General features: G+C 30.4%; 10 protein-coding genes across 10 annotated transcripts; 5 read left to right on the top strand and 5 right to left on the bottom strand. All coding sequences in view use genetic code 12, as the record gives it.

Annotated features, from left to right (window-relative positions):
- Nucleotides 1-85: 85 nt before the first annotated feature.
- On the top strand, nt 86-2,007 carry OPI1 (transcriptional regulator). Its single transcript, XM_064908969.1, has one exon. The coding sequence runs from the start codon at nt 489-491 to the stop codon at nt 1,854-1,856; it is 1,368 nt and encodes a 455-aa protein (XP_064764330.1). The 5' UTR covers nt 86-488; the 3' UTR covers nt 1,857-2,007.
- On the bottom strand, nt 2,007-4,511 carry DFJ63DRAFT_5799 (uncharacterized protein). The gene has a single exon (XM_064908947.1). It carries the CDS (start codon nt 4,063-4,065, stop codon nt 2,158-2,160), a length of 1,908 nt encoding a protein of 635 aa, XP_064764329.1. The 5' UTR covers nt 4,066-4,511; the 3' UTR covers nt 2,007-2,157.
- Nucleotides 4,512-4,957: 446 nt separating this feature from the next.
- Nucleotides 4,958-7,636, top strand: DFJ63DRAFT_332494 (uncharacterized protein; the record flags this gene model as incomplete). The annotated part of the gene is made up of 1 exon (XM_064907688.1): nt 4,958-7,636. One exon carries the CDS (start codon nt 4,958-4,960, stop codon nt 7,634-7,636), a length of 2,679 nt encoding a protein of 892 aa, XP_064764328.1.
- Nucleotides 7,637-9,583: 1,947 nt separating this feature from the next.
- On the top strand, nt 9,584-11,095 carry DFJ63DRAFT_332493 (uncharacterized protein; the record flags this gene model as incomplete). The annotated part of the gene is made up of 1 exon (XM_064907687.1): nt 9,584-11,095. One exon carries the CDS (start codon nt 9,584-9,586, stop codon nt 11,093-11,095), a length of 1,512 nt encoding a protein of 503 aa, XP_064764327.1.
- Nucleotides 11,096-14,279: 3,184 nt separating this feature from the next.
- On the bottom strand, nt 14,280-15,401 carry DFJ63DRAFT_310153 (uncharacterized protein; the record flags this gene model as incomplete). Its single annotated transcript, XM_064905545.1, has 1 exon — nt 14,280-15,401. The coding sequence occupies one exon, from the start codon at nt 15,399-15,401 to the stop codon at nt 14,280-14,282; it is 1,122 nt and encodes a 373-aa protein (XP_064764326.1).
- A 498-nt stretch (nt 15,402-15,899) lies between these two features.
- Nucleotides 15,900-18,054, bottom strand: DFJ63DRAFT_5021 (Zn(2+) transporter). Its single transcript, XM_064908858.1, has one exon. The coding sequence runs from the start codon at nt 17,756-17,758 to the stop codon at nt 16,037-16,039; it is 1,722 nt and encodes a 573-aa protein (XP_064764325.1). The 5' UTR covers nt 17,759-18,054; the 3' UTR covers nt 15,900-16,036.
- Nucleotides 18,055-18,350: 296 nt separating this feature from the next.
- DFJ63DRAFT_310151 (uncharacterized protein) lies at nt 18,351-19,829 on the bottom strand (the record flags this gene model as incomplete). The annotated part of the gene is made up of 1 exon (XM_064905544.1): nt 18,351-19,829. One exon carries the CDS (start codon nt 19,827-19,829, stop codon nt 18,351-18,353), a length of 1,479 nt encoding a protein of 492 aa, XP_064764324.1.
- A 669-nt stretch (nt 19,830-20,498) lies between these two features.
- SAM37 (SAM complex subunit) lies at nt 20,499-21,799 on the bottom strand. Its single transcript, XM_064908863.1, has one exon. The coding sequence runs from the start codon at nt 21,586-21,588 to the stop codon at nt 20,548-20,550; it is 1,041 nt and encodes a 346-aa protein (XP_064764323.1). The 5' UTR covers nt 21,589-21,799; the 3' UTR covers nt 20,499-20,547.
- DFJ63DRAFT_5057 (cleavage polyadenylation factor subunit) lies at nt 21,800-24,968 on the top strand. The gene is made up of 2 exons (XM_064908865.1): nt 21,800-22,210; nt 22,791-24,968. Exons 1-2 carry the CDS (start codon nt 22,010-22,012, stop codon nt 24,843-24,845), a joined length of 2,256 nt encoding a protein of 751 aa, XP_064764322.1. The 5' UTR covers nt 21,800-22,009; the 3' UTR covers nt 24,846-24,968.
- Nucleotides 24,969-25,090: 122 nt separating this feature from the next.
- Nucleotides 25,091-26,512, top strand: DFJ63DRAFT_332486 (uncharacterized protein; the record flags this gene model as incomplete). Its single annotated transcript, XM_064907686.1, has 1 exon — nt 25,091-26,512. One exon carries the CDS (start codon nt 25,091-25,093, stop codon nt 26,510-26,512), a length of 1,422 nt encoding a protein of 473 aa, XP_064764321.1.
- Between the last annotated feature and the right edge of the window lie 18 nt (nt 26,513-26,530).

Raw genomic sequence — 26,530 nt, 5'->3', positions numbered from 1 at the left:
ATATGATATTGGTTTGGAGTAAATTACCACATTTACTCCACTTGAATTTGTAGCTTTTCACTATTTATTTTGAATATGATTTAATTTTTAAACCGTAAATTTGGCTTAAAATGGAGTTTTATCACATGCAGGTAACGCAGACTTCATCATACAAATTGTTTGACCTCAGGACACGACCAGACTCAAAAATACCCAAAATTTATAAATTTATAAATTTCTATATATATAAATGAAGGTTTACCAATTAAATGATCAAGGGTGGGAGTTAGTTAGTAAATCATTTCAACTGATCATCTTCATCATTTGTTGTTTTTCTTTTGATTCAGACGTTTTATTCAGATTTAGTTCTACTTGGTTAGTCCCAGAAGTGATAATAATACCCTATATCAACCTTTATTCATTTACATCACAGATCTTACTGTTATCTTGTGAACGTGGAATTGTCATATTTATCCCTGATTTAAACAACTTATTACCTCGATTCAATCATGTCAGAGATCAATAACGCTGACTTTAAGCGTAAATTATCTATGAATACTCCTCAGGCTCAATCGATTGCATCATCTCCTTCATTATCACCATCACCTCCCCCAGCATATGAACATTCTCAAGCAAATGTAGCCAAGACTGTTCCTAGATTCGTTAGTCATCCTAATTCTCCTCAGTTAAGACCTTCCACTAATGGGTCCAAAAATAATAATGATGAAGATTTAGTCTCTGCGGCTGAAGCTTTAACTCAATTAAATAGAAGTGTTACCCCTCCAAACTCCGACCCTACCACTTCTCCAACTCCTCAACATCCATTAGTTACTAAAGTTAATCAAGTTTCTAAACATCCTATTGTGACCCATGCTGTTAAATATTATGAACATACCAAGAGAAATTATGCCTCATTTGGTTATGCGGCTGAAATTGTCGAAAAAACTGCTATACCTGTGGTATCAAAAATTGAAGATAATCTTAATAGTAGACATCAAAGACTGTTAAAGAAAGCTGCTGCTGCTGTCCATTCCAATTCAAGTTCTACCACTTCATTGGCTTCTCTTACATCTATTAATAGTGAAGCTCAAAATACTAAGAAAAGAAGAAGATTCTCGGGTAATGCCAATACAAACCCATTATCTGTATCACTTGAAACCAAGAATAGAATTCAATTCTGTTTACATATTTTGAGATTGGCTAATGAAAGTATCAATAGTAAAGTTAACTTTTTACAACAAAAAGTGAGTGAACGTGAAGAATATGTTAAATCAGAACGTGAAAAAGAATATCAACAACAACAATCTCCTATACTTCAACCTACTGAATTAGTTAATTCTGAAGCTATTCAAACCAAAACTGAAATCGTCACTACTGTGAAAAAGATTATTCGTTTAATATCTAATTTCAAACCATCATCCTTAAATCCTGAAGCTTTATCTCCAACTCCAAGTAATGCTTCTGAAGATAATGAATTAAAAACAACCATCAGAGATATAATATTGAATTTACCTAATGCTTTCCAACAAAGCACCATCACCAGCAGTGAATCTGCCAAACAAGCCAATGATAGGATAATATTATTCGCTAAAGAATCTCTTGATATGATAGGGAAATTAACCAATGTATTAAATGATCAATTGGTTAAAGCTGAAGAATGGGTAGCAGGAGCTGAAGAAATTCATTCTCAAGCTCAAGGCCAAGCCGTGACTCAAACTCAATCTGAACCCGAAATTGATAGTTCGGGTAGTTTTGAAGTAACAAAGACAAGTTCCCAGTCTACTATTGAAGAATCATTAGAAGAATATAATACGTTTGAAACTAAAAGAATAAAAATCGAAGATTCAGAGAGGGAAAAGATGTTAATCGATAGTTAGTTAACATCTTTGAATTTTTTAAAGTTTTTTATTGGGTTTAATTTTTTTGCATATTTCGTATTTTGGGTTTCTTGTTGCATTTTTTTTTTTTATTTTATTTTGATCTGATTTCTAGTTATTGTCATTTTCTTATTGTTTTGACATTTTTGACATTTTTTTTGAACGGTGTATATTGTATTATAGAGTAAGTCTTTTCAAATACATATGTGTATTATTACTTTTAAAACTGGTATGACTTTATATTGTACATGTAGGGCTATAATTTATCTATTTACAAAAAGGGATTGTGTATACCTCATAATCAACTCAGCATAAAACTAACATTCTTATAAAAATCCAACATTGGATTCTCACCTGCTTTAGTGGTAGTAGCATCGGTATCAGCCCATTGTTCTAAATACTGTTTATGGGATTCAACTTTAGGAATCTTACCTGTTACTTGACGATATAAATCAGCAGCAATCCCAAAATCGGTAGCAAACATGATATCAAAGTATCCTTGATGACACATATAAGTACTGACATCAACAGTCTTATCTTGTACCACAGTTTGAACTACAGGTCCATTGTAACTACCTTTAATAACTTTGGGTAAGTAATGGAAATCAGAACAAAGTAAGGAATGATTAGGGAATTTATGTTTTAAAATTTGAAAGAATTGTAATAATCGTGTTGGAATAAATTCGGGTGGGGTAAGATTATCTTTGAATGGGAATAATGAATTTTGCCATCTTAATTTCAAAGATGAATGTAATAAAGGATGGATTTTATCTTTATCAGTTAAGAATGGAATCAAACTCTTGAAAGTTTCTAATCTACCTGCTAATCTATTGGATTCCTTTAATACTGAATAATCTCCATGTTCACGTAATTGTAAATAAGCATTTGTATAATAACTTAATTCAGGAGTGAAGAATTCAAAGAAATCGCCATTCTTATCAATCAAAACTTGGCCTTCATATGGTTCACCAGTGGTATTATCATAACGTACCACATCATGAGCGAAATTATCAAACACTTCTAAAGCAAGGAAAAAACAAGGCTCAAGAATAACTTTATCCCATTTAAAGATCGATTTGTTGATGATTTCAACTTTAGTAGTATCCAATCCATTCTTGATTAATTTATTATTCAATGCACTTTTCACTTGCTTTAATGCCAACTGACTTGAAATCTCAATGATCTTATATTGAGTTCTATCATAAACATCCGGTTGATGCTTTCTGATGAAATTTAAAATATTACACATTAAAGTCCCATTACCTCCTCCCATCTCATAGATAATCAAATCTTCATATGGATAACTTCCATTCAATTTATAATTCACTAATATATGTCTGGCAATAGCTTCACCATAATAAGGTTGGAATAATTCGGTAGGAGTATGCCATAATTGTAATGATCTTCTCGTTTTATTAACCCCTTTACTAGAGGCCATTGCAGCTGCGGTATCTTGTTTATGAATTAATTGAGCTCGTTGAACGAATTTAGACGTTAAAGCATCTTTCGAGGGTGGTAATGGTGGTGGTGCGTTAGGATCAACTTTAGTCACACCAGTATTCTTATTTTGATATTGCTTTGGAGCAGATTCCAATGAATTGTCATATTTCTTATATGATTGATTCCAGTTCTCCATGAAATCATCTATATCTTCTATATTATTATAATCGAATGGCTTGTCAGGTTGATAGATATTGACTTCTCGAGAAAAGTATCCATAATTAGGATTATAAAGTGAATCTTCAATGAAATTTGCGGTTGTCATTTTCACACCTTTTGGACGAATCTTTAATCGAGCTGCAGTTTCAGAATTTGTTCTAGGATATTCATTATAGACCATTTGAGGAGATTTATCACCAAATGGATAATTGGTAGTATATCGATATATGAATTCGATCAAATTGAATCCTCCTCTTTTTGAAGTGTAGACACTTTCACGTTGGAATGGATGGGACGTAGGTTCTTGTACATCCTTAGAACTGGAAGACTTTCTACCTATATCATTGATCACTTTGAAAGCATATGTATCTGGTCGTATAGAATATTCATGGTGGAAAGGTTCGTGATCTATATCATTCTTGTCTTTCTTCTTTTGTTCTTGTTTCTGGTTATAAAGCTCTAGTTTCTTGGACGCATTTTTGAAAAGATACCTCACTGATGATTGATTGAGGTTATACGATCGAGAATATATAGATCTAGACGGTAGCATCTTAATTGATACATTTAATGATCCTATTAGTTAGCCTTACATTGGTTCTACATTGATTCCCTATAGAAAAATTCTCAGTGGTGTAATTTTCTTTGGTAGTGCACATAAGCAATCTTCACCCATACTAAGGGAACCAAACTACTATAACAGATATACCTATTAACCACACAGATCTGGATATAGAGAAGGGTTCTGAAGTTGAAAAATCATTACACCCATTCCCTTGGATCAAACATAGGTTAATTTCGCTTATGAAAATTTACGGGGAAATCAAATGACAGGTTCAACCTACATTTAGCGAAGTTCACTGATAATATTAATTATTATTACACACGCGTGTCTTGCAACACACCAACTCTGTAAATTGCTATATCATAGTCATATATTAATCAAATAAGGTAACATATTTACAAGGGGTTAGTTGCAGATATATATATTAAATTACTACTACTACTTTAAGTAATTGAGTTCTATACTTTAAACCTAACTTCGATGCCTGCATATACCCGAATTACTTAAAATGGAATTGCTCATTAAAAAAAAGATAAATTTCCTAATTAGGAATTCTAATTAATGATATATGTTAAAGACTGCAAAAGAAGATTAGAATTATTTAGGTAGTATAGGAGTTTAAACTATCATATACTCCACAAATGATAGTTTATTTAATTCTTAATTAAGTAATTCGCCTTTTGCCTTGAATTTCGTATTTCCTAATTAAGAGCTTTACAAATAAATATATAAAACGAAGGTAGTTTCTTCTTATCACTGAATTGGTTTTCAATTCAAAAAAATCCTTCTTTCTTTTGTTATCATTATCCAAGCTACCATAAACCTTTACCCAATCTATTATAATTTGTGAACGTTTTATTCAAACTAACGATTATCAAAAATGCCTGGTCAATTAGACTTAAGAGCTTCTGAGCTCTTAAACATTGAAACATCATGGTCTCAAGTTGAAAATAAAGTTAATTATCAAAGAATTGATTTCATTTCAAGAATATATTCCACTATGATTTCCAACAATAGAAAATTTAGATCTATCTTTAATGATGATTTAGTTTTAAATCATCATATTGCTATCTTTAGTGATTTATTAAACTTTTCCCTTTCATATCTTAATGAACCAAGAATGTTGGATGAATTTATGTATCAATTTAATATTGAAAATGCTATATTCACATCTGTTGCTGTTACTTATTTAGAAGAAATGGGTCCTGCTATTATTTCAACTCTTAAAGAATATTTACCTGATTTATCAGCTGAAGTTGAAACTTCATGGGTTAAACTTTATGTCTATATTGCTAATTCTTTATTACAATATTCTGATAGTGATGATGAAGAAGAAGAAATGGAAGACTCTTCTGAAGATATGGTTGCTCCATTAAATATTAACCGATCTAATTCAATGAATACTCCAATTACTTCTAAATATGAAGAAATTCAAGAACCCCAAATTCAAATTCAAAGACCACAACCAAGAATTACAAAACCATCATCTATTTTAGATCCATCTAAATCAATTCAATTCCTTTTAAATAGTAATGAGAAATATAAAGGATTCAGAAGAAGTGTTGAATATGAAACTGCTGATCCAATCCAAGTTGAAATCCCTCAAATGAGTACTTTCCAAAAGGTTCATCAACCAGTGGCTGCTTCAAGTTCAAATATGTCTGCTTCATTAAGATCAATGTTAACTACTACTTCTGGTACAACTACTCCATTTATTACTCCACCTTCTACTCCATTTGATCCAAGAAAGACTAGAAGAGGAATCCATAGTTCTGCTTCTTCAATTCATGAAGATCATGATACTTTTGTTTCAGTTCCAGCTTTACAACCTGTTGTAAAACATGAAGAAGAAGAAGAAGAAGAAGAAGAAGTTTTCACTCCAGTTAGATCAAGTAGAAGAAACTCATCTTCAGAAGGAAAGAAATTACCTGAAATTCCATCATTATTAGCTAAATTAGAACAACATCAACAATCTTTAATATCATCATCTTCAGAAGATGAAGATTATGAAGAAGCAACTAATTCTAAACCAATTGAGAAATTTGATCCTCGTAGTAGAAAGGGACACAAGAGATCTAATTCAGTTCATATTCCATCTCCAGAATCTTCAGAAGTTGATGAACAAGAGGAATTTGAATATATGAGAAATGATAATTTTAGAGAACATCAACAACCAGCACAAATCAATATTGAACCACCAACCAGTGTTCCAGAACGTTCATTGTCAAGAGGCGGTTTAACTGGAGGTACTTTTGATTATAATAGTTTTGGTTTGAAAGGATTAGCTCCAATCGTTGAAGCTGATTTCGATGATAATGCTTCTTCCAAATATGGTGATAATGAAGATGGTAATTCTACTACTTATGGAGGTGATGAAAGTAATAAATCAGTTACTGATGAAGAAGATACATCCTCAAGAAATTCAAGTTTATCTTTACATAATAGTGATTATAAATCATCAATAAGTTCAGGTGCTGAATCTGCTAATAGTTCACCAACTACTGATTTAAAATCTAAATTCAGTAGACAAGCTGTTACTGGTCTTGATTTTAATAATAATAATAAAGTACAACAACCAGCTTACAGATCCCAAATCCAACAACATTACCAAGTATCAACCTCTACTTCCAATCTTGGATCCTTGAATAGAAATTATTGTTCATCTACTCCATCATTATTAATGGGTAAATCGGGTGATTCATATGGTACTAAGAGAGCTTCTATGGGTTTCATGAGAAGTTCATTTGTATTAAAGAAGGAGATGGAAACTTTAGGTTATAATGTTCCAGAAAATGTATCCATGACTAATGTTTCTATGTCAAGTAATACTGTTAAAAGATCATCACCTCCAATGGCTTCAACTAGTAATTTTAGTGAACAATATAATCAAAGAGCTTCAACTACTATCTCATTACCAAGAAACTTTAATTCTAATAAATTCAGACCTAAAACTCCAGTATTTGATGAAGATGATTCATTTGATATGCTTAATTCATTCAGTACTTCAACTAATAATAAGAATAATAATAATAATGGTCAAAAGGGTGGATTGAATTATAAATCAAGAGTTATTGAACCACCAGCTAAATTATCATTTAAACAAAGACTTTCATCATTCTTTGGTAGTTCATCATCATCATCCACTAGATCTTCAACTTCTACTGCTTCAACTAGTCGTTCTGCTAGTTCAACTTCTTCTACTGGTATGAACTCTAATAATTCTATTAGAACTTCATCAACTAGAGCTACATCTGTTGCTAGTGCTTCATCTGCTGGTAATATTCCAAGAAGAACTTCTGCCAGTCCAATGGTTGCCTCATCAGGATATAGTATGACCTCCAAGATGTCTCATCCATCTGTGATGAGTGATAATGCATCGATTAATACTGTTGATACACGCACATCATCAAAATCAAGATTTTCACTTTTCAGTAAGAAATCAAAGGATGTTGCATCACAATATAGATTACATGGTAGTAGATCAAGGAAGGGTGGTAAATATAAGGTTCAATCTACACCATATGATTTAGAATTATTTAGAAAAGGTCATAATATTTGAAGAATGGAATACCCAATAAAATTACAAAACACCAAAAAATACAAATGGACTAATTATAATTTCTCACGTTACTATAGCTACAGCTCCTATTACTATAACAACTTTTTCAAAATATTATTTAACCACGTTGAATGATTGTTTGAATTTATTTATTCGAACATCGATTTATAATTACAACAAGATTGGTTTTAATGATATCAGTTTGATATAGAATTGGAGGGTGGTTTTTTTACTTTCAATTCTTTTACTTATTATTTTTACGATTACAATTATTTATTATTATTATTAACTAAGTAGTTTATATTATTATTCTTAGCTTTATTTTGTGTATATTAGAAGAAACAAGTATGATGATACTTTTCTTGATAGTTGTAGATGTTGAAGTTGAAGTTGTAGTTCTTGGATGACATACATACCAGAAATTGTAATTATTGCCCAATTAGGAAATTCTGGGATAAGTTTTTTTTTTCTTCATTTCGACAGTTCTACAAACGGCAAAAAAGGGGGATTTGATCTTGTGGCAGGTTTGGGTTGTCAATGCAAATCTTGAAAAAAATATTATTATTATGGATTAAACTTTGTAAAAGGGGTGGTATAGATTAGAGTTGAAACAAGATAATGGTATGTTTACATACTATCTACGACGTTTCATAGTAAAGTGTAAGTTGTGGATAGTTGTATGGTACAAAAGAAATTTAGCGGTGGGTTGTAAATAGGCTCCCTGTAGCAGCGAAGGAAATTTTATTTTTTATTTTTTCTTGGGGGGGAAGGGTCAGTAAAAAATGGGTGAGGTTTGTAACCCTCTTTGAGTAGTTTTAAATATGTAATTAATTGCCTTGAATACATTACAACCATATCCTAAAGGAGTAAAGAGGCGACGTCAATGTCAATATTAAGTTAGTAGGTCTTAAGAGGCGTTGATTAATGATTGAACTTGAAGTATTTCTAATCATTCTGAGGTATAATGTTTCAGTAAAATTATACGAAATAACGGAATTGCAAAATATTTCAAGGCAAACAAACAAACAAACAAATACATAAACAAATAAATAAATAAACAATTGAAAACAAATAAATAGACCTTAGACGGTAAGCTAATTTCATTGTTTGATAGGTTGTGATGGTACCCTTCTATCTGCTATCTACTCGTATTCATTCAAATGATATGTATGCTTCATATCTACTATCATTCTCAAACCCTCTCTCTCTCTCCCTCATCATTTCAATGTCGATTAAAATTAATTAAATGCCACAAAATGCTAAAAATAAATTTCGTAAGCTTTGATTCCTAAAATTTCATTGTTCATTTGAATGTTACATTGTTCAATGTTATATATCAATTAGTTAACGTGTTTGTGATTGTCTGTTGCTCGTCTATTAATGGTTAAAAGTTGTCCTGTAAAGCTTTTGTAACTAATTTAAATCCCACTTCAACGATCTTAGAACCTTACATTGTGCATGTACTGTATCATTTAGCCTACAGTTAATATCTTCTCATCATCTCTACTCCCTCTGTAACTATTTCCCAACTAAGTCTAGATTGAACAGAATTATTATAAAATAATATCCCTCAAGACAGATAGATAGATATATATATGTCTGTTTAAGGTTATAAATATAAATGCAAAGTAAATCTCCAAATCTGGTAGTTTTTTAATATTTTTTTAGAATCTTTCATTAACAAACCTTTTCCATTTCATTGTTAGCCTTTTTAAGTTTTTAAATCGGATTGATTAATTGATTGATTCAAGCGGAGTAAAGGAAGCAAAGGTAAAGAAAACTTAATTGTTCATTAGATTATATTGTATTATAGAATCGTGTTTTCCATACGTCAATCTTCATCCACTTTTACCTGTATCCTTTGCATTTTATTTACTTCATTCATTCATTCTTTCCATTCATTCTTTCTTTCTTCTCCATTTTTCATCATTTTATCTACGGCAAAACATGGTATCTGTAACAACTATCCAACAACCTCCATCGTCAATGCTAAATCCAAAAATATCCCATCAAATCCAACAACCAATAACACCCCAAACATCAGCTCCAGAATTTAAATTAACCCAATATGAAATAAGTTGTATCAAACTTATATGGAATAGTTTAAACTTAGTCAATACCGTCTCAACCACTACCACCACCAATTTACAAAATACAACAAGAATAGGTTTACTTCATAGTACAAGTTCAGGTAGTTTATCAATCCATACTCGAAAATTATCCATATCATCCATTAATAGTATACGATCTATCACTAATGCTGTTTCTCCAACATCCACTACATCTCAATTACCAATTGTAACATATAATGATTCCAATTATATTCAATTTCAATATGATCTTTGTACTTTAGTATTCAACAGAGAAAATCATACTTATAACGAACATTTAGATTCTGATGATGATTTTAATAATGTCTTGAATGAATATCAAATCTTAGAATTGATAAATCTAATATGTATCCTCATAAATTATCTTGAATTTAATAAAGTCTTACCCACAGGGTATATTATCAAATTAAGTAAACAAAATTCTCGAATTTATGATTATGATATAGAGAAATATACTTTATTTGGAGAATGTTTAATTAACAATATTATGAATTATATTAATCATAGTGGAAATGATAATGAAAGAGCTTTATTATCCCTTGAAAATCAAATATCATTGAATAAATTCATTTCCCAATTCTTGAATATATTAGCTTATCATGGGAATGAAGTCATAATCCATGAATTTGATTCATATATGATTCCAACTAGTGCATCTCAACCACCAGGACCTCCTTCATCATTATTATTACCTCCTACTATGCCAGTCACAGTTCATTCTCGAAACCCATCCATAACGAAAACCACTACCAATTCCACCTTATTAACTGATTCTCATTCAAACATAACTATTAATTCCTCACCTTCTTCCAAAGTTATGAGTGAAACTTCATCTCAATTATCGTTATATAAGTCAAACGATATGGATCATGATACGAGTCGTAGTATGATGGGTCATGATGATGATGATAATGTTACTATTAGTTCTAGTGGAGATATGAAAAAGAGTTATGTAAAACCAGTGGATGAAGAAACTTCTAGTACTTTCACCACTGATACTGATGATACATTTGATGATGAAGATGATTCATTTGATTATCTTAACTCCTTCTCCTCTTCAAATTCAAATAAGAAAAAACGATTATCAATCTTAAAGAAAAAGTCAACTCCATCATCAAATTCCAGAAATGGAAATACGAATACATTATCAAGAATGAATACCAATACCAGCGTCAATACGAAATATTCAACCATGACGAACAATAAACGTATGCCCAGTCAATTAAGTACCACAACTACTAATTCCACTTTAACTAACGATAAGAAGAAAAATGTAAATGCTGGACCATCCGATTCAATATATGCTAGAGGTAGTAATGGATCAGATGAAGGTTGTATTATAATGTAATTTGATCATATCTTACACATATAGGGTATAAATTTAATAAATGAAAGAAAGGATTTTTTTTAATTAGAAGTAAAATTGTATGTAATATATTTTTAAACTAAGTCTCTATCAGAATAAAAAGGAACGTTATAAAGAAAGAAAGAACGAAAAAGAACTAATGTAACTAAAACTATGACACAGACTATGCATCACTTGTAAACGATTAAGGACGATGAAGACATGACAAAGGTTATTATATAAGGTAGGATGGTCCCTACTTACTTACATCTATCAGTATCACAATTTGCCACATCATCAATCCAACAATTTAAACTATTGGATTTACCATATACTGAAGGTTGTTTCTTTAATAAAAGAGCCCCATTCACTGGTGATATTTGTTGGAATTCAGGTTGAATCGTTACGGAATGAATACCGAATTTATGTAATACGGATCTAACTTGACCCACAGCCTTTAAAAATAACACTTTATCAATTTGATTAAAATTTTTCGTAATGGTTACTTCATCTTGTACATTTGGTGGAGTTGGACTAGTGGTATAACAATTTTCTTCAAGTTCTAAATGTAAAGAAGCAATTAAGATTTCTTCATTTAAATTCCAAACATGGAAATCATGAACTGATTTAACTAATGGTAAGTTGATAATCTTTTTAATAATCAAGTTGGAATTTATATTGGTTGGAGTAGCTTGTAATAAAATTTTGGATGATTTTCTACATAATGGTAAAGCAGATGAGAAAATAATCATCGTAATCACTAATGAAGTAACGGGATCAGCTAAATTCTTCCAACTATAATCAGTCTTCCAAATGAATAATGCAGTGATTATAACCCCGATATTACCTAAAGCATCTCCCATAACATGTAAGAATACACCTTCCATACTCATTGATTTTTTCTTTTGATTAGCATGAGCATGAGCTTCGTGATCATCATCATGATCATCATCATGATCATCATGATGATCGTTGCTGGTACCATGACTATGGGTATGACCGTTAGATCCATGATCATGACCATTATTAACTTTATCTACTGATTCATCTTGTTTGATTAAAGGACTTGATTCATTATATCTTCCTACCACGGTATCAGGTAAATAATCAAATACATTTGTATTTGAATCTGTAATTTGACTATGACCATGTTCATAAACTGAGCTTACATTTGATTGTTCGATTTCAGCTTCTTCATCATGAATATGTTCTTCACTGGAACTTCCACCATGAGAATGTGAATGGCCATGTTCATGGAATAATACTAATCCAATACCATTACTGATTAAACCAGCAATACCCACTACTAAAATTAATTGAGGATTTGAAATTTCTTGAGGTTCGAAAAAACGTTGAATGGCATCCATAACGATAGTGAAACATAAAGCTAATAAAAACACTGCATTAATTAAAGCTCCCAAGATTTCAGCTCTTTGCCAACCATAAGTATATTTCCCATCGGCAGGTTTTGTATTCTTAACTCTTACAGCCCAAAGAGCGATTATAAGAGAGATGATATCATTAAGCATATGGAAGGAATCAGCAATCAAGGCTAAGGAATGGACAGAATACCCAATGATAGCTTCTAATAAGAAGAAGATGGTATCCAATACAAGTAAAGCCACAATTCTAATTTCTTTATTATTCATCGTCATCTTGGTATAGATATTTTATGTATAATGATTTGGTGATTTGATCTTGACTTTAAAGATCAGATTATATTAAGGATAGAAGGTATAAATAAGGAATGAATTATAGTATGATCTAACCACTAATAACTTGGTATGATATGACTTTTTGGTAATGAATAAGATGGAATACGGCTTATAATGCCGATATCAGGAGAAGGAAAGAACAACAAAAAGATGCTTACTACCACAAATCAAAAATCACACTAACAATACTGAGTTTGAGCTAATAAGTAGTACTATCCAGAAGAAAGTAGTACTTTGATGATATTGAAGAAGAGAAAGATCTGATGATATTAAAATACAAAATACAGCCAAAATTTTTGATTGATCCTTTCCAAAATTTGAATCCTTATTTTTTTTACTTTTTTTTTTTTTAGGTAAACTGTAAAAATAAGGAATGGTGTCAATCTGTAGAATTGGTGATGTAATTAGTAAAACTGTTGATGTAACCTGTAGAATTGTAACAATCGACTTATAACCACTACAGTCCAATTTAAAGTTTTAGGGTTAAAGTTTACATTTGTTTTAAAAGTTCGTATAGAAGAGATTCGATGAGGGAATTGGACTATGATTCATAACAACAAGGTTTAGAAGTGGTAGCAAGGAACTTTCTATTCAAATGACTTGAGATATATGACAAAGCTTTTAACTATTTGAATTTATATTTGATGTATAGCTTTTGTCATTTAGTCGGCTTCTTCGTCTCTGCCTACCATATGAGACTAATTACGGTCTCATACTATTATAATTACTTAGTATGTCGGTTTCATGTATCCCAAGTGGAACCATTCTCGCTACAGGTATCATTCCTGTAATTTTGATTTAGACATATTCACGTGCGTATGCCTATAACCAAAAAAAGCTTATGCAACACAACTATAATTACACACACAATTTACTCGTAACTATAACAACTATAACAGAAACTATAACATCTAATCTATAATTATTCAAAATAATACATAATGTATACATAGAAGTTACTATTTAAAAAAAAAAAAGAAAAAAAAGAAAAAGAGTCAAAAAAAAAAAAAAAAAGCTAAAAAAAATTAGAAAAAAATTTAAAAAACTTTAAAAAAAAACCACTGTTAAAAGGTTTTGGTCTTTATAGACCAATTATGAATTATTCATTATTCATAATCATATTCGTTAATCATTCTAGTAATAGTAATAATATTGATAAAAGGAAAAATCATGTGACAAACAAGAGTGATAAACTCACCTATTTTGTAGAATATGAAATGAATTGCATTGAAAATGGAATGGATTGGAAATTTGATATAGGAATAACATTAAATTTGAATGATAAAAATAAACTAAGATAATAAAAGTACCCCCAATTATAGTTTAAGATGAAAACTAATAAAAAAACAAACTGAATTTGATCTCCAAATAAATAAAAAATAAACAATAATAAAAAAAAGTAGTAGTAGTAGTAGTAAAATGAAATAAAAACATTGGAAACATAAAAACACAGTAATACCAGATAGGTATCACTATTTTGAAGAACTTAATAAATCATTAAACGAAATCTTTTGTCCTTTATTACCATTTGTAGAATCGTTTGAACCAGTTGGAATTGGAACCGGAATTGGACCTTGACCTTGACCTTGACTATGTAAATTATAGTTATTTCCTCCATACATTGGAGCTAAACCAGTTCCTGGCATTGGAGCTTGGAATGGTGGATATTGATATTGAATAAATCCTTGTGGAGTTATAGTATAAGCAAATCCAGGTTGAATGTATTGATTTGGAGGAAATTGATGTTGAAGTGGGGGTGGAGGCATTTGCATATAATTTGCAGCAGGAGGCCCAGCTCCTGGTGGATAAGCAGTAACTGGATATCTTGGAGGTAGATTATTATTTGGACTAAGAACACTACTTAAAGGAGATGATGATCCACCTGAAACACTTGAAGTTGGAGAATGTTCAGCACTATTACTACCATTGTTTTGTTTTGGAGAACTTTTAAATGATGGTTTAGGTAAATTTAAAGCTGCAGGAGAAGTACCAAATGATGATCCAGCATAAACATCTTTAGGATCTTTTTTGTTATTGTTGTTGTTATTATCATCGTTCTTTTTATTGTTGTTATTACCAAAATTAGGTTTTTCACCACTAGGTAAAGATTGTTCTGAAGATTTTGGTCTTGGCTTTGAATCATTATTATAAAAATTTGGTTTTTCACCATTTGGTAAAGATGCATCACGAAGATTTGATTTCTTTTTACTACCTTTAGATGAATCTTTATTCTTATCATTACCATTATAAAAATTTGGTTTACTTCCATCTGGTAAACTTGGTGAAGTACTTAATTCAACTGATGATAGATTTCCATTTTGGTTCTTTTTCTTTGACTCAGGCTCAGGAGTATTACTATTCTGCTTGGAAGGTTTCTTAGGTCTATTATTAGATCCATTTAGAGTTCCATTCCCAGTACCATTTCCAAAATTAACCTTTGCCCCATTTGGTAAACGTCTATCATCATTACTTGGTTGTCTTTTATGATTCTTTTCCTTAGAATTCTTAGCTTGATTTGATTTATTACCAGTATTACCGCCATTTCCATCAATTTGAAGATGAAGAATGGAAGAAGGTAGTTCATGCGCCATCATCCCTAGAACTTAAAATAAAACAGATGTTGGATGATAAAGACAGATGAAATAAATATTGATAAAGTGTATAACTTAGTTGATGACAAGATGCTATTAATGTATATTGAATCTAGATCTTGTTGTTGTTGTTATGGATGATATGGATGATTGTGTGATTGTTGAAGTTATACTTATATTATTGATTGATGATATTATGGTTGTTATACTATTGAATGCGTTTTTCGTCATAAGATGATTTCTTGAATGGAATAGTATATTATATTTATCCTTTAATGTTGAAAATAATGATATAAGGAATATCTAATAAATGCTGTAAAACAACTGTTGTATATCCCATGTGTGATAATATCCCCTTGTTTCAAATCCTCTGTTTGATGCTGGGATGTATCACCATTTTTTTTTGTTGAATTTGAGGTCGTGCGTGGTGACCAAAGTTTTACTCCCTTTTCGGAATTGTAAGCCCAGTCGTGTCATACACAACTATATAAGCTACCATGTAGATGTTATTATATTTGATTGAATTTATTAATTATTGCTAATCTAAAATATATATATAAAGTAAACCCGATTGATAAAAAAGACAAGAATGTATATATGTATAACCTAAAAATATGTTTTTATAATTTAAATAGCAGCTAATCTATTGCAATAGATGATAATCCAATCACTGAAATACCAATAATACACCATATTAATACTGAATTTAATGATCCACCAAAGGCAACTGCAGATCCATACATAGAAAGACCAATGACAGTTAAGAAACTACTGGTGATTGATAATGTAATACCAAAGATGAAATTCAAACTTTGCATATCAATAATCTCATCATCATCCCCAGAACCATCACTGAGTCTATTCTTATTATAAGCAATAAATAAATATCCTAATAATGCACCTAATGGTTGAGCTAACCCTCCAAGTAATCCACTAATACCTATGGCTTTCAATTTAGCATAATTCTTAGATGAACCGGCAGTGAATGAATAATATAATGGTAAACACATGGAAAATCCTTCTGTGAAATTATGTAATAATAAACTTAAAAAGATAGAAACTCCTAATTCAGGATTTGTTTCTGAAGTAATATAAGTAATAAAACCCTCTGGTAATTTATGTAAGGTTATGGCTAATGTAGTTTGAATACCAATTAATAATAATCTGGATAAAGGGGTATTTATATGATGATGATGATCCAGTTTATGTTCTCCATGATTTAAACTTTGATTGTTATGATGACTTTCATTATTATGGGATGCATGGGATATAGAATGATGAATAGGATGATGGAAAGGATCAATTAAAACTTCACCCCCATTGGTAAAATTGGATGAATCTATAGCTCCATAAGTAGCAGTGGCTAAATCAGATTGAGTTCTGTTTAATTCTGGTAATTCACAAAAATGAAGTTGAGTTTGAGTTGGGTCTATATTAACCGCATGATGTTTATTAAATAAACATAACTCAGCTGATGAATAACCTTTACATTCCCCAACATCATCAGAATCATCAAGATGTAATGAGAAATAATGTATGATTGATTTTCTTTGTTTAATTGATTTTTGATTTTCAATTAAAGGAGTTGATTCATCATGATCTTCAATTTGAGTTTGACATGAACTCTTTGTACCTTGACATTCTTGAGGATTTGATGAGGTGGAATAAGTATCTGATGAATCACCAAATTCTGGGGAATTTGGATCACTTGGTTTTCTAGTTTGAGTATCCTTAGGATCAATATCATGATCTTCATTACTATGAGTATGATGATGGTGATGATGATGATACTTACGGGGCAGACTATTACTTTCTTCGTGATGTTGATGTTGTTCATGATGAGAATGACTATGAGCTTCTTGAATCTTACCTTTATCATGAATATCATTATTAATCAATTCAGCTTCTTCATCATCATGATCACCATGATTACAATGAACCACGGATTCACTGGTTATAAGATGAAGAATGGTATTGAATGATACACAGATCGCAGCTCCAATAATATAAGAAACTATCAAATCAAATTGTAATCTTCTTTCCACATTAACAGGTAATGGAGTTAAGTCATCTTCATCTTGGATTGAATTTTTTAAATATTGTAATGCTTCAGGTAACAATCTAAATAAAGATGTGAATAATAAACAACCAGCACTAAACGCTAACGAAGCATTTAAAAAAGTATAATTCTCTTTAAGATGAAACGGATATCTTGATGTGATAAACTTTGGAAGTAATAAATAATATAAATCATCTAAATAGATGATAAGACATCCTAATAGACACATACATGATGAAAGGAAAGTCAAGTACCAACCTTGACTCCAATCTTCAGGATAATTCACAGGTGGGAAAGTCATGATGTCCCTGGGCTGTAGAAGATGTTGGAACAAATTGGTATCAATTATTTATATATAAAATTTGAATTTGAATTTGAAATTGAATTTTGAAATTTTGATTTAGCTTACAAAAATATGATGGATGGGAATGAGATTGGTGATAGTATTTATAGTACAAAATGCAAAATTAGTAATAACCACTAAACTAAATCTGTTTGATATAATATGGTATGAAATGATATGGTTTCAACAATATTCTCCTAATTTATATAATTTGACTTTACAACCTGTATGTCGTCCTCCTTATAATTATATTCTGCTAATTATACCGTAGTGGTTAACCCTGATAAGTCATATTTTTTTTCTTATGCTTAGAACGAAAAGGAAAATTCTACACACGTGATGAACTGTATAAGTTTAAAATTAATGATTTAGATCTACAGTTACGTTACAATGGGAGGTATGTATGTCTGACTTATTTGTGTTAATCGTTGGATTAACTAATTTCTATTAAAATGGTTTGAGTTTCAGTTTAAAAATCATAATTAAATAACTATATAAGAAAGTGTCAAATATATATTGAGGATGGATGGATGAATGAGAGACTGACTAACTAATCAGTCTTATTAATATTATTACTATTATATTGAGGCAATGGGGCATACTCTTTATGTTTACCTCTTAATGGTACTAATCTATGTTTGAAATTTTCTCTGGCAAAAGTTCTCTTTTTCAAATGACTTAAATCAACTTTATTATACCATACGAATAAATACATTCCTAAAGCAAATACAGCAACCATAGTTGGCATAGTCATCATAACATAATATTTTTCAAAATCAACTCCATCCACAACTTCATAATTTGGATCGGCTAATTTTTCTTCTAATTTCTTTAAATCGGTATAATGACCTTTAGAAACTCTCAGACCTTTAGCAATTTCAATGACAATAGAATTAGCTAAATGATTGAATTCATTTTCTTCAACCACATCAGGTTGGATTGATACTAAGACTTTTCTATAATAATCATTATCCCCAATCCATTCTTCTTTGATGGTTAAGGGGAAATAACCTTGAGTTTTAGGTATCCATTCTGATTGGAAAAATGATGTTTCATCAACTTTAGCACCTTGATCAATCAAAGCAGATCTCTTTGATAAATCAATATTTTCATCAAATTCATCATCTCTTTTCTTTAATCCCTTTTGTCTAACGGTTTCCTTTACATAAGATAAATGAACTTTAACATTTTGAATTTGATCATCATCAAAAAATCTTGAAAACCAACTTATGAAATAAGTTTGATCCATTTTTAATTGTTCACCATCTCTTGGGAAACAAAATGGTTCGGATGATTTATCCTTAGCAACTCCCTTTTTAAAATAAAAATCAGGTGTACATCTTAACATGGGATTTAATTCATGTTCAGTTTTATCTTCTTCAATATAAATCTCATGTTCAAAAACTTCACCTTCAGCCATATTATGTGCTTGTAATTCTTCTTTGGTGTATACTACAGTAGTAGCAGTGGCAAACCAATGACCATAAGTTGGAGATGGGTTTTTAATATTACCATTTTTCATTTGAGGTTTTATAGTTTTGGGTAAACCATTTTTTTGGATTGAAATCCAAGGTTCTAAACCATTAGTAGTTTTAGGAGGTTGAGCATTGAATGTAACACCAGCTACCACAGTTGGAGTAACGATTTCAACTTTGGTTGATGAAATAGTTCTAATCCAAGCTTTTGGTGCATCACTTTTCCCATCTTTATTTGCCTTTTTAGCCTGTTCTGCGGCATATTCTTTATTTACAATGACATCTTTACGTCTTTTTTCAAGGTATTGGGTTGGTTCTGGAGTTGGGGTTGGTTGAGTGATCTCAGCAATTAAGGATGGAGATGCACTAGCAGTAGGAGAATATATAGAAAGTTGATCAATTTGTAATAATGATGATGATGATGCTGCTGCTGCAATTGATGATTCCGGATCAGATTGACCCCAATGTTTAAGAAACAATTGAGGTAAAACAAAGCCATTAACTTCAGAAACAGCAAGCAACGATGCTACTGATATGAGGTAGCTTAACTTCATGATGATGATGCTTCCTTCAAAATGAATTGAATTGTGAAAGAAATGATCTATAATGAAAAAGGATTCAGTTATACTTTCTTCAGTTTATATCTCAGCTTTTGTTTTGATAGAAATTGTATGCGTAAAACGTCACCACTGTTAAAAAAAAAGAAATTTTTCAATTTTGAGAGAATTTTTTTTTTTTTTATTTTGTCAAGCCGACATTTTACCACATATTAAATACCGGTTAATTGAACAGTAATTATATGGTAATGATCATGTTCAATTGTGTTAAAGATCATTGTCATTGAACATTTACAGAGGATAAATAAATTTACTTCTACTAAATTACAAAATGTAAGTTTTTCAAATCAAGTGAAAGCTCTAATATCCACTAATCAGATATTAAATACTTGATTCAATATAAATTAAAATTCAATCTATGGCAAATAATTATAAATTCCATCATTCAATCCATGAATTAAAAAGGTATAGAATGAAACTATGCTTAAGTTGCCAGGTTTAAGTCTAAAGAGAAAAGAAGTAAAAAGAAGAAGAAGAGTTAACTTTACAGTTATATTTATGAAAACTTTTTATCTCTTTTTGTAGCCTGGTTTGGACTATGATGTGAGTTACCCTGATGTAGACAATATAGGGTAATTTACAGTCTGATTCAACTTATTGCAAAATTAACTATAATACAAAATTGATTTATCCTATTTACATCGATATACTCTATCTAATACTCAACAAGTCTAGTCCAATACTTCACTTCATTCCAAAGATTAGGGATTTCATCTCCCTTTGGTGGTCTGAAATTACCCTTCTTCTTATTTAATTCATTAATACTTTGATTTATAAACTTTAATGTTTCAGGAAGTTTATGATTTAAATAATTATTAAGAAATCTATCCGGTAATTCTTCAAATGTTAAACAATAGATATAACCATATAATAATACTTCACTTGAACTGAACTTTTCTTTAAAGATATATCCAAATTTCCGTTTCTCTTCTGTACCATTAAATTCTTGATAGGTCTTGAAGAATATATCAAGATATGAATGAAGTAAATTCATACATTTTAATGAATTCTGAGATTCTTGTAATAACAGTTTTTCCTTTGATTTTTTAATTAATTGTCTTTCATGTAATGCACTTAATGGTTTAGTCTCCACTTCTTCAATCTCATCACCACCTTCATCTAAATCCTCCCCTTTGAAATACTCCGTCTCGGCAACTTCTGGTGTAGCACTAAGGCTGAAGAACCCTACTTTACCCCGATTTAATCCAATCAATGGAACTTGTAATTGAGCTTGATTATAAAATTTCAACGGTTGATTATACATCATTGGGAATGGTAAATAATTTTGAAATAATTTTCGAACATATCCTTCATAATTTCGATTATTTATATATAAATTATATTGATTAATATATTCAACTTTACTTATAAGTTGATGAATTAATCCTATATTGATTAATTTCTCTCTAATGGAAAGATCTTGACTTTGAGAAAGTATCAATTTATTATTCTTCTTACCACTGAACTCATCTATGAATGTTGATATTTCTTCATACCCATGATATTTCTCATTGGTATCACTATCAATAAGAACAGGTAAAGTATGAAGATCAGATAAATTGGTATTACATGAAGTTATAATCTCATATTGATCTTCATTGTTGAATTGATTTATAAGTAACCAACTACTTGCCACACATTCTGGTGAAATAATTGAAACTTGAGAATTCACTCCCCAAACATGAAGTTTCAACATTGACAGCCCTGTTTCTTTATAGTTCTTTTCTTGTAACTCTTGCTGATAACTTGCTTATAATGAAAATTTCCATACTTATTAGAGAGATCATACATGTTAGACATTTTCCCACAATGCGACTTTTTTATATGATGTCGTTGGCAAAAAAATTCGTGCTGGGTCACCAAAACTAAATATACTTCAAATGACCTTCAATATTGATAGTATCATCACAGTATATCATAAGTGACAGTGTTAACCACATATCAAACAGGTGTAATCAGGTCAGAAGGAAGTTTTCATTAATATTCCGAGGTTAGAGAAAGGATTGAAGTAATCGAATCCAGAAGCTGTTGCCAATTATTATAGATCATCAGTTATATTTATCAACCAATCATCCAACCAATCAATCAATCAACCATTCATTCATCAATCATATATCATGTCCAAGAGTGTGTTCATACAGACAGACAAGAAGAAGCGACTTTCGCTAGATGTGATTGGTCAACTTGAAGAAGATTTGGAACAAAATCCTTTGGATTATGGCAAATGGAATAGACTCATCAAACAAGTTTTAATTAAAGATAAAGAAGAACAAGTTAGATCTGTTTACGATAAATATTTAAATATTTTCAAGTTTGATGTATGTACTTTTATCAGTTGAAGTGGGAAGACAGGTGTTTTATGAAGTTAATTAGGAGTTTATGTTTTATTTAAAGGTATGGGTTATCATCATTTGGGTTATATTATACGATTCACAGGAGTGAATTAGATGAGTAATGAGATGGGAAATTCCCTTAGAGAGACTAGAGTTGTGGTATATTGATTATACGATACTCACACCAGTCTTAAATATCTCTATTTTCATATTTACTTTTACACAAGTAATGCATTATTATTCTTTATTTATATATATTTATTTAACGAATTTTTTTTTATTTATTTCATTCTGGGAAATATATCAAAGAAAATGAAAGTTGCTTATTCGGAGGTGTTCAAAAGCTATTAAAACAAAGCAAAGCTAAACAAAAATACATGGATTTAATAGAGTTAAATTTTAATTCAGTAAAAAACAAAAACCAAAAGAAACTTAATCCTATTTAACTTTAAAACCAAACTTCTCACTATGATTATGGATGGTGATAATTATCATTTAATTATGATAAGGATACGCCAATAATCTTACTTAAAAAGAACTTCGATACTAACTTAATAACTTATAGGGAAATCAATGGTGCAATTATATAAATTACGAATTAAGTAGAGATGAATTAGATCGCGTGGAGAATTTATTTCAAAAATGCTTTTCAATTACTGATAGTGTTGAATTATGTCGATTATATGTGGCATATGTTCGTAGAGTTAAAGATGTTAGAATAGGAGGTGAAAAGGCAAGAGGTACCATTATCCAAGCATTTGAATTTGCCATTGATAAAGTGGGTTTAGATTTATTAAGTGGTCAATTATGGAATGATTATATTGAATTCTTAAAAGATTGGACTCCAACTGCAACTTGGGAACAACAACAAAAAGTGGATTTAATTAGAAAAGTTTATAAAAAATATCTTGTGATACCTTCTGAAACTCTTGAAACTGCTTGGACTCAATATACAAAATGGGAAAATGAAGTTAATCCTGCTACTGCTACTAAATTCATTTCTGAAAAATCAGCCGAATTCATGCTTGCAAGATCATGGAATACAGAATGGAATAATGTAACAGAAAGACTGTTGGAAAGAAGTATTCATGAAGGTGGTATAATTGGTTTAAATGCTAAACAAAATGAAAAACAATTAACTTATTGGTTAAATTGGGTTGAATTAGAAAAGAAAAATATTTTGGAATTAAAAGATTCAAATCAAGTTGAAAAAAGAATTACTTATGTTTATAAACAATCAACATTTGCATTACCTTTCATATCGGAATTATGGTTTAAATTTAGTAAATATTTACTTTTTAGTAATGAAGAAGCTAATCTTTCTAAATGTATTGAATTATTACTGGAAGGTTTAAAATTAAATCCTAGAAGTTTAATTATTTCTTTTCAATTAAGTGAATTGTTTGAAAAGGAAAATTCCTTTGATAGAGCTAAAGAAATATATACTAAACTTGTTGATGTTTTAATCAACGATCATAAGTTGGTATCAGGTGAGATAGAGTTAATAAATGGTTCTACTACGGCATCAACTAATGGAAATAATGATGTTAATATGGAAGACAGTTCAGTCACACCTGAACCAACTATAACTTTAAATATAAATAATAATAAAAATAATAATGACGACGATGATGATGATGATGATGAGATTTCTAATTCTGCCAGTGCTAATATAGTACAATTAAGTGAAGGGGATAAAGTTAAATTAAAAGATTTAAATAAAACTCGTGAAGAATTAGAATCATCTATAACACTTGCTTATGTGAAGTATATGACAGCTAGTAAACGAGCAAGTGGGATTGAAGGAGCTAGAAAAGTATTCAAACAAGCCAAGAAATTTAAAAATATCGGGTATCAATTATTTGTGGAAAATGCTTTATTGGAACATTATACAGATCATAAGAAAATTGCTGTTAGAATTCTTGAATTGGCTATGAAGACTTATGGAACTCATGGACCTTTCTTGACAGCATATTTGAATTATTTAATAAATTTAAATGATGTGGATAATATTAGAATTTTAATTCAAACTGCTGATACGAATTTATCTAAAGAATTATCTTCATTAAATGATGAATTACAAAATCCTGATTTAATTCAATATAAGAAAGATTTGATTGTGATTGAAATAGAAAAGAAAAAGAGATACCTTCGTACCTTATTGAAATCATATATATCGTATGCATCGACGTATTTATCATTAGATGTAGCTCAAAGTTTTGCTAAGAAGTATGAACAAAATTTCCCTGATGATGATCCAATTGATTTATTCACTGATAGATATAAATTGAATAATGATAATTTAATCAAGCAATTTGAATTGAATACTGAAACTGAAGAAAGTCAAGATCATGAACCTAGTAGAAAGAAGAGAAGATTATCCAGATCAACCAATGAGTCAGCAGATGTCAATGATAATAATAAAACTGATGATTCAAATGCACATAGAAATAGTATATTCAATAATGGTGGTGAAGCGGCTGAAGAGAAATCATTCGTTGGTCCTACCATAAGATCTCTCTTACAAGTGCTACCTAATTCATCGTATTTCGTACCTGAAAGGGTATTCAAAAGTGATAAATTAGTGAAATTATTTGCTAATCTCCCTAATATTGATTAAATAGCATATACATCCATGTATAAAGAGTTTAGTATCTAATAATTAATATATTTCCAACTCATTAACAAAAATCTCGTAGATTCCTATTTTGGCTGCAAACAGGATTTTTTTTCTCTCTCTCACAGACCTTTTGGTAAATATTTCTGTCAATTTTCTATTTGTAAAATATATCTATTATCAGCGTCTAATTATTTATTGAATTCAATCAATTGACATCCATACTCTAGGTTGATACGATCTTCAAGATGAGTGAATACTTTAAGAATTTTAAGAAGAATTTCATAATGTCTGGTAGAGATGATTCAGATGAAAAGTCAAATAAATCTCGTGTTAGTGCCACTGTACCTATGGATATCAATCTCAAAAGAAGAATATTTATCATGACAATTACATCATTACTTCTCCTTAAGGTTTGTTTCATTAATTATTGGTTCTGCAGTTCATTTACATTCAGACTTCCTGTTGTCGATGTGATTAATATTTTAAAAAGTCCAGATTTACTTCCAACCACCAGTTTTAGTTCAAGTACAAATACTACCTTTGAGTTTTCAAATACACTCTTAAAAGATTTATTACAAGAAATCTATCTTAGAAATGAAGCTGAATATCTCACATTCTTATCTCATACTAGTCTCGTCGTTGAACCTACTCTTCAAGTTAGTCCTACTCAAGTGGTGTTGAATTTACATGAGGGATTCTATAATTATTGGCCAGGATCATTACAGTTCCCTACTCTTTCATTTTCCAATGTTATTACTAGTAAGTTCCATGATAAAGTTGGTTTATTGAATATTATTTCACCTTTGAAGCCTAGTGGAGATGATGAAGTTCAGCTTTTCGTTAGACAATATGTATTCTCAATGTTTTACCTTTCAGATGTATCAGAAACAGAATATTCTTTAGACTCATTTCAATATTCTTTTTATCTATTAAAAGTAGGAAATTTTTCAATCTTGTCAACCTCCATATTATTCATTTTAACTTTAATTCCACTTTTCTTTATTGAAAATGAATTTATCTTACCAAACTGTATTGTTTCAAGTATATTTTCTGGTTGTGGTGCATTCTTCTCCTTGTTTAACTTTGTCTCATCCATTATCATAATGGCAAGAACTCCAAAGCCAACATCTTGGTATTTAATTGTTCTTTACTTTTTAGAATCATTACTTTTCTTTCTATTAATGTTAATTGTTTGGAATGAGTTTATAAATTTAAAACAAGCTAAATTGCCAGAAGCTACATTTAGTGGAACAAAACAAACCTTAGTCTCTGAAACTCTGATTCCATTATCAAGTGTTTATTCCAATCCCCAAGTTGCTTCTGTTCTCCCAACCCTGCCTCATATTTCGGAAAAGTCTGCTGATAATGTAGATGATATTGTTCAAAGTGCACAATTTAGAAGTTCTTTAAAATCTCCTGAAACTAGACAAACTGAAGAAGATGGTCTAACTTTGAATTTACCATTTCCAAAGACTGACACTGAAGAAAGTAGTCCTTTAACTCACGCAGGAATGACTGCTCTTGGATCTTCTACAACAGATGCCTTTCAAGATGAACAACTTGAAAGATTTCCTACATTAGGTGAAGATGTCCAAACACCGGTTTCTCAAAATAACAAATTAGAAGGAGGAATCTTTTCATCTCATCTCTATTCACATAATCTATAATCAGGGGGGGGCAGAGTT

This window comes from Scheffersomyces coipomensis (assembly GCF_036884675.1).
Source record: "Scheffersomyces coipomensis strain NRRL Y-17651 chromosome Unknown DFJ63scaffold_1, whole genome shotgun sequence".
Taxonomy (NCBI): Eukaryota; Fungi; Ascomycota; class Pichiomycetes; order Serinales; family Debaryomycetaceae; genus Scheffersomyces; species Scheffersomyces coipomensis.
Note: the sequence above shows the minus strand (reverse complement) of the source record. Positions and strands in the feature narration are given on the sequence as shown.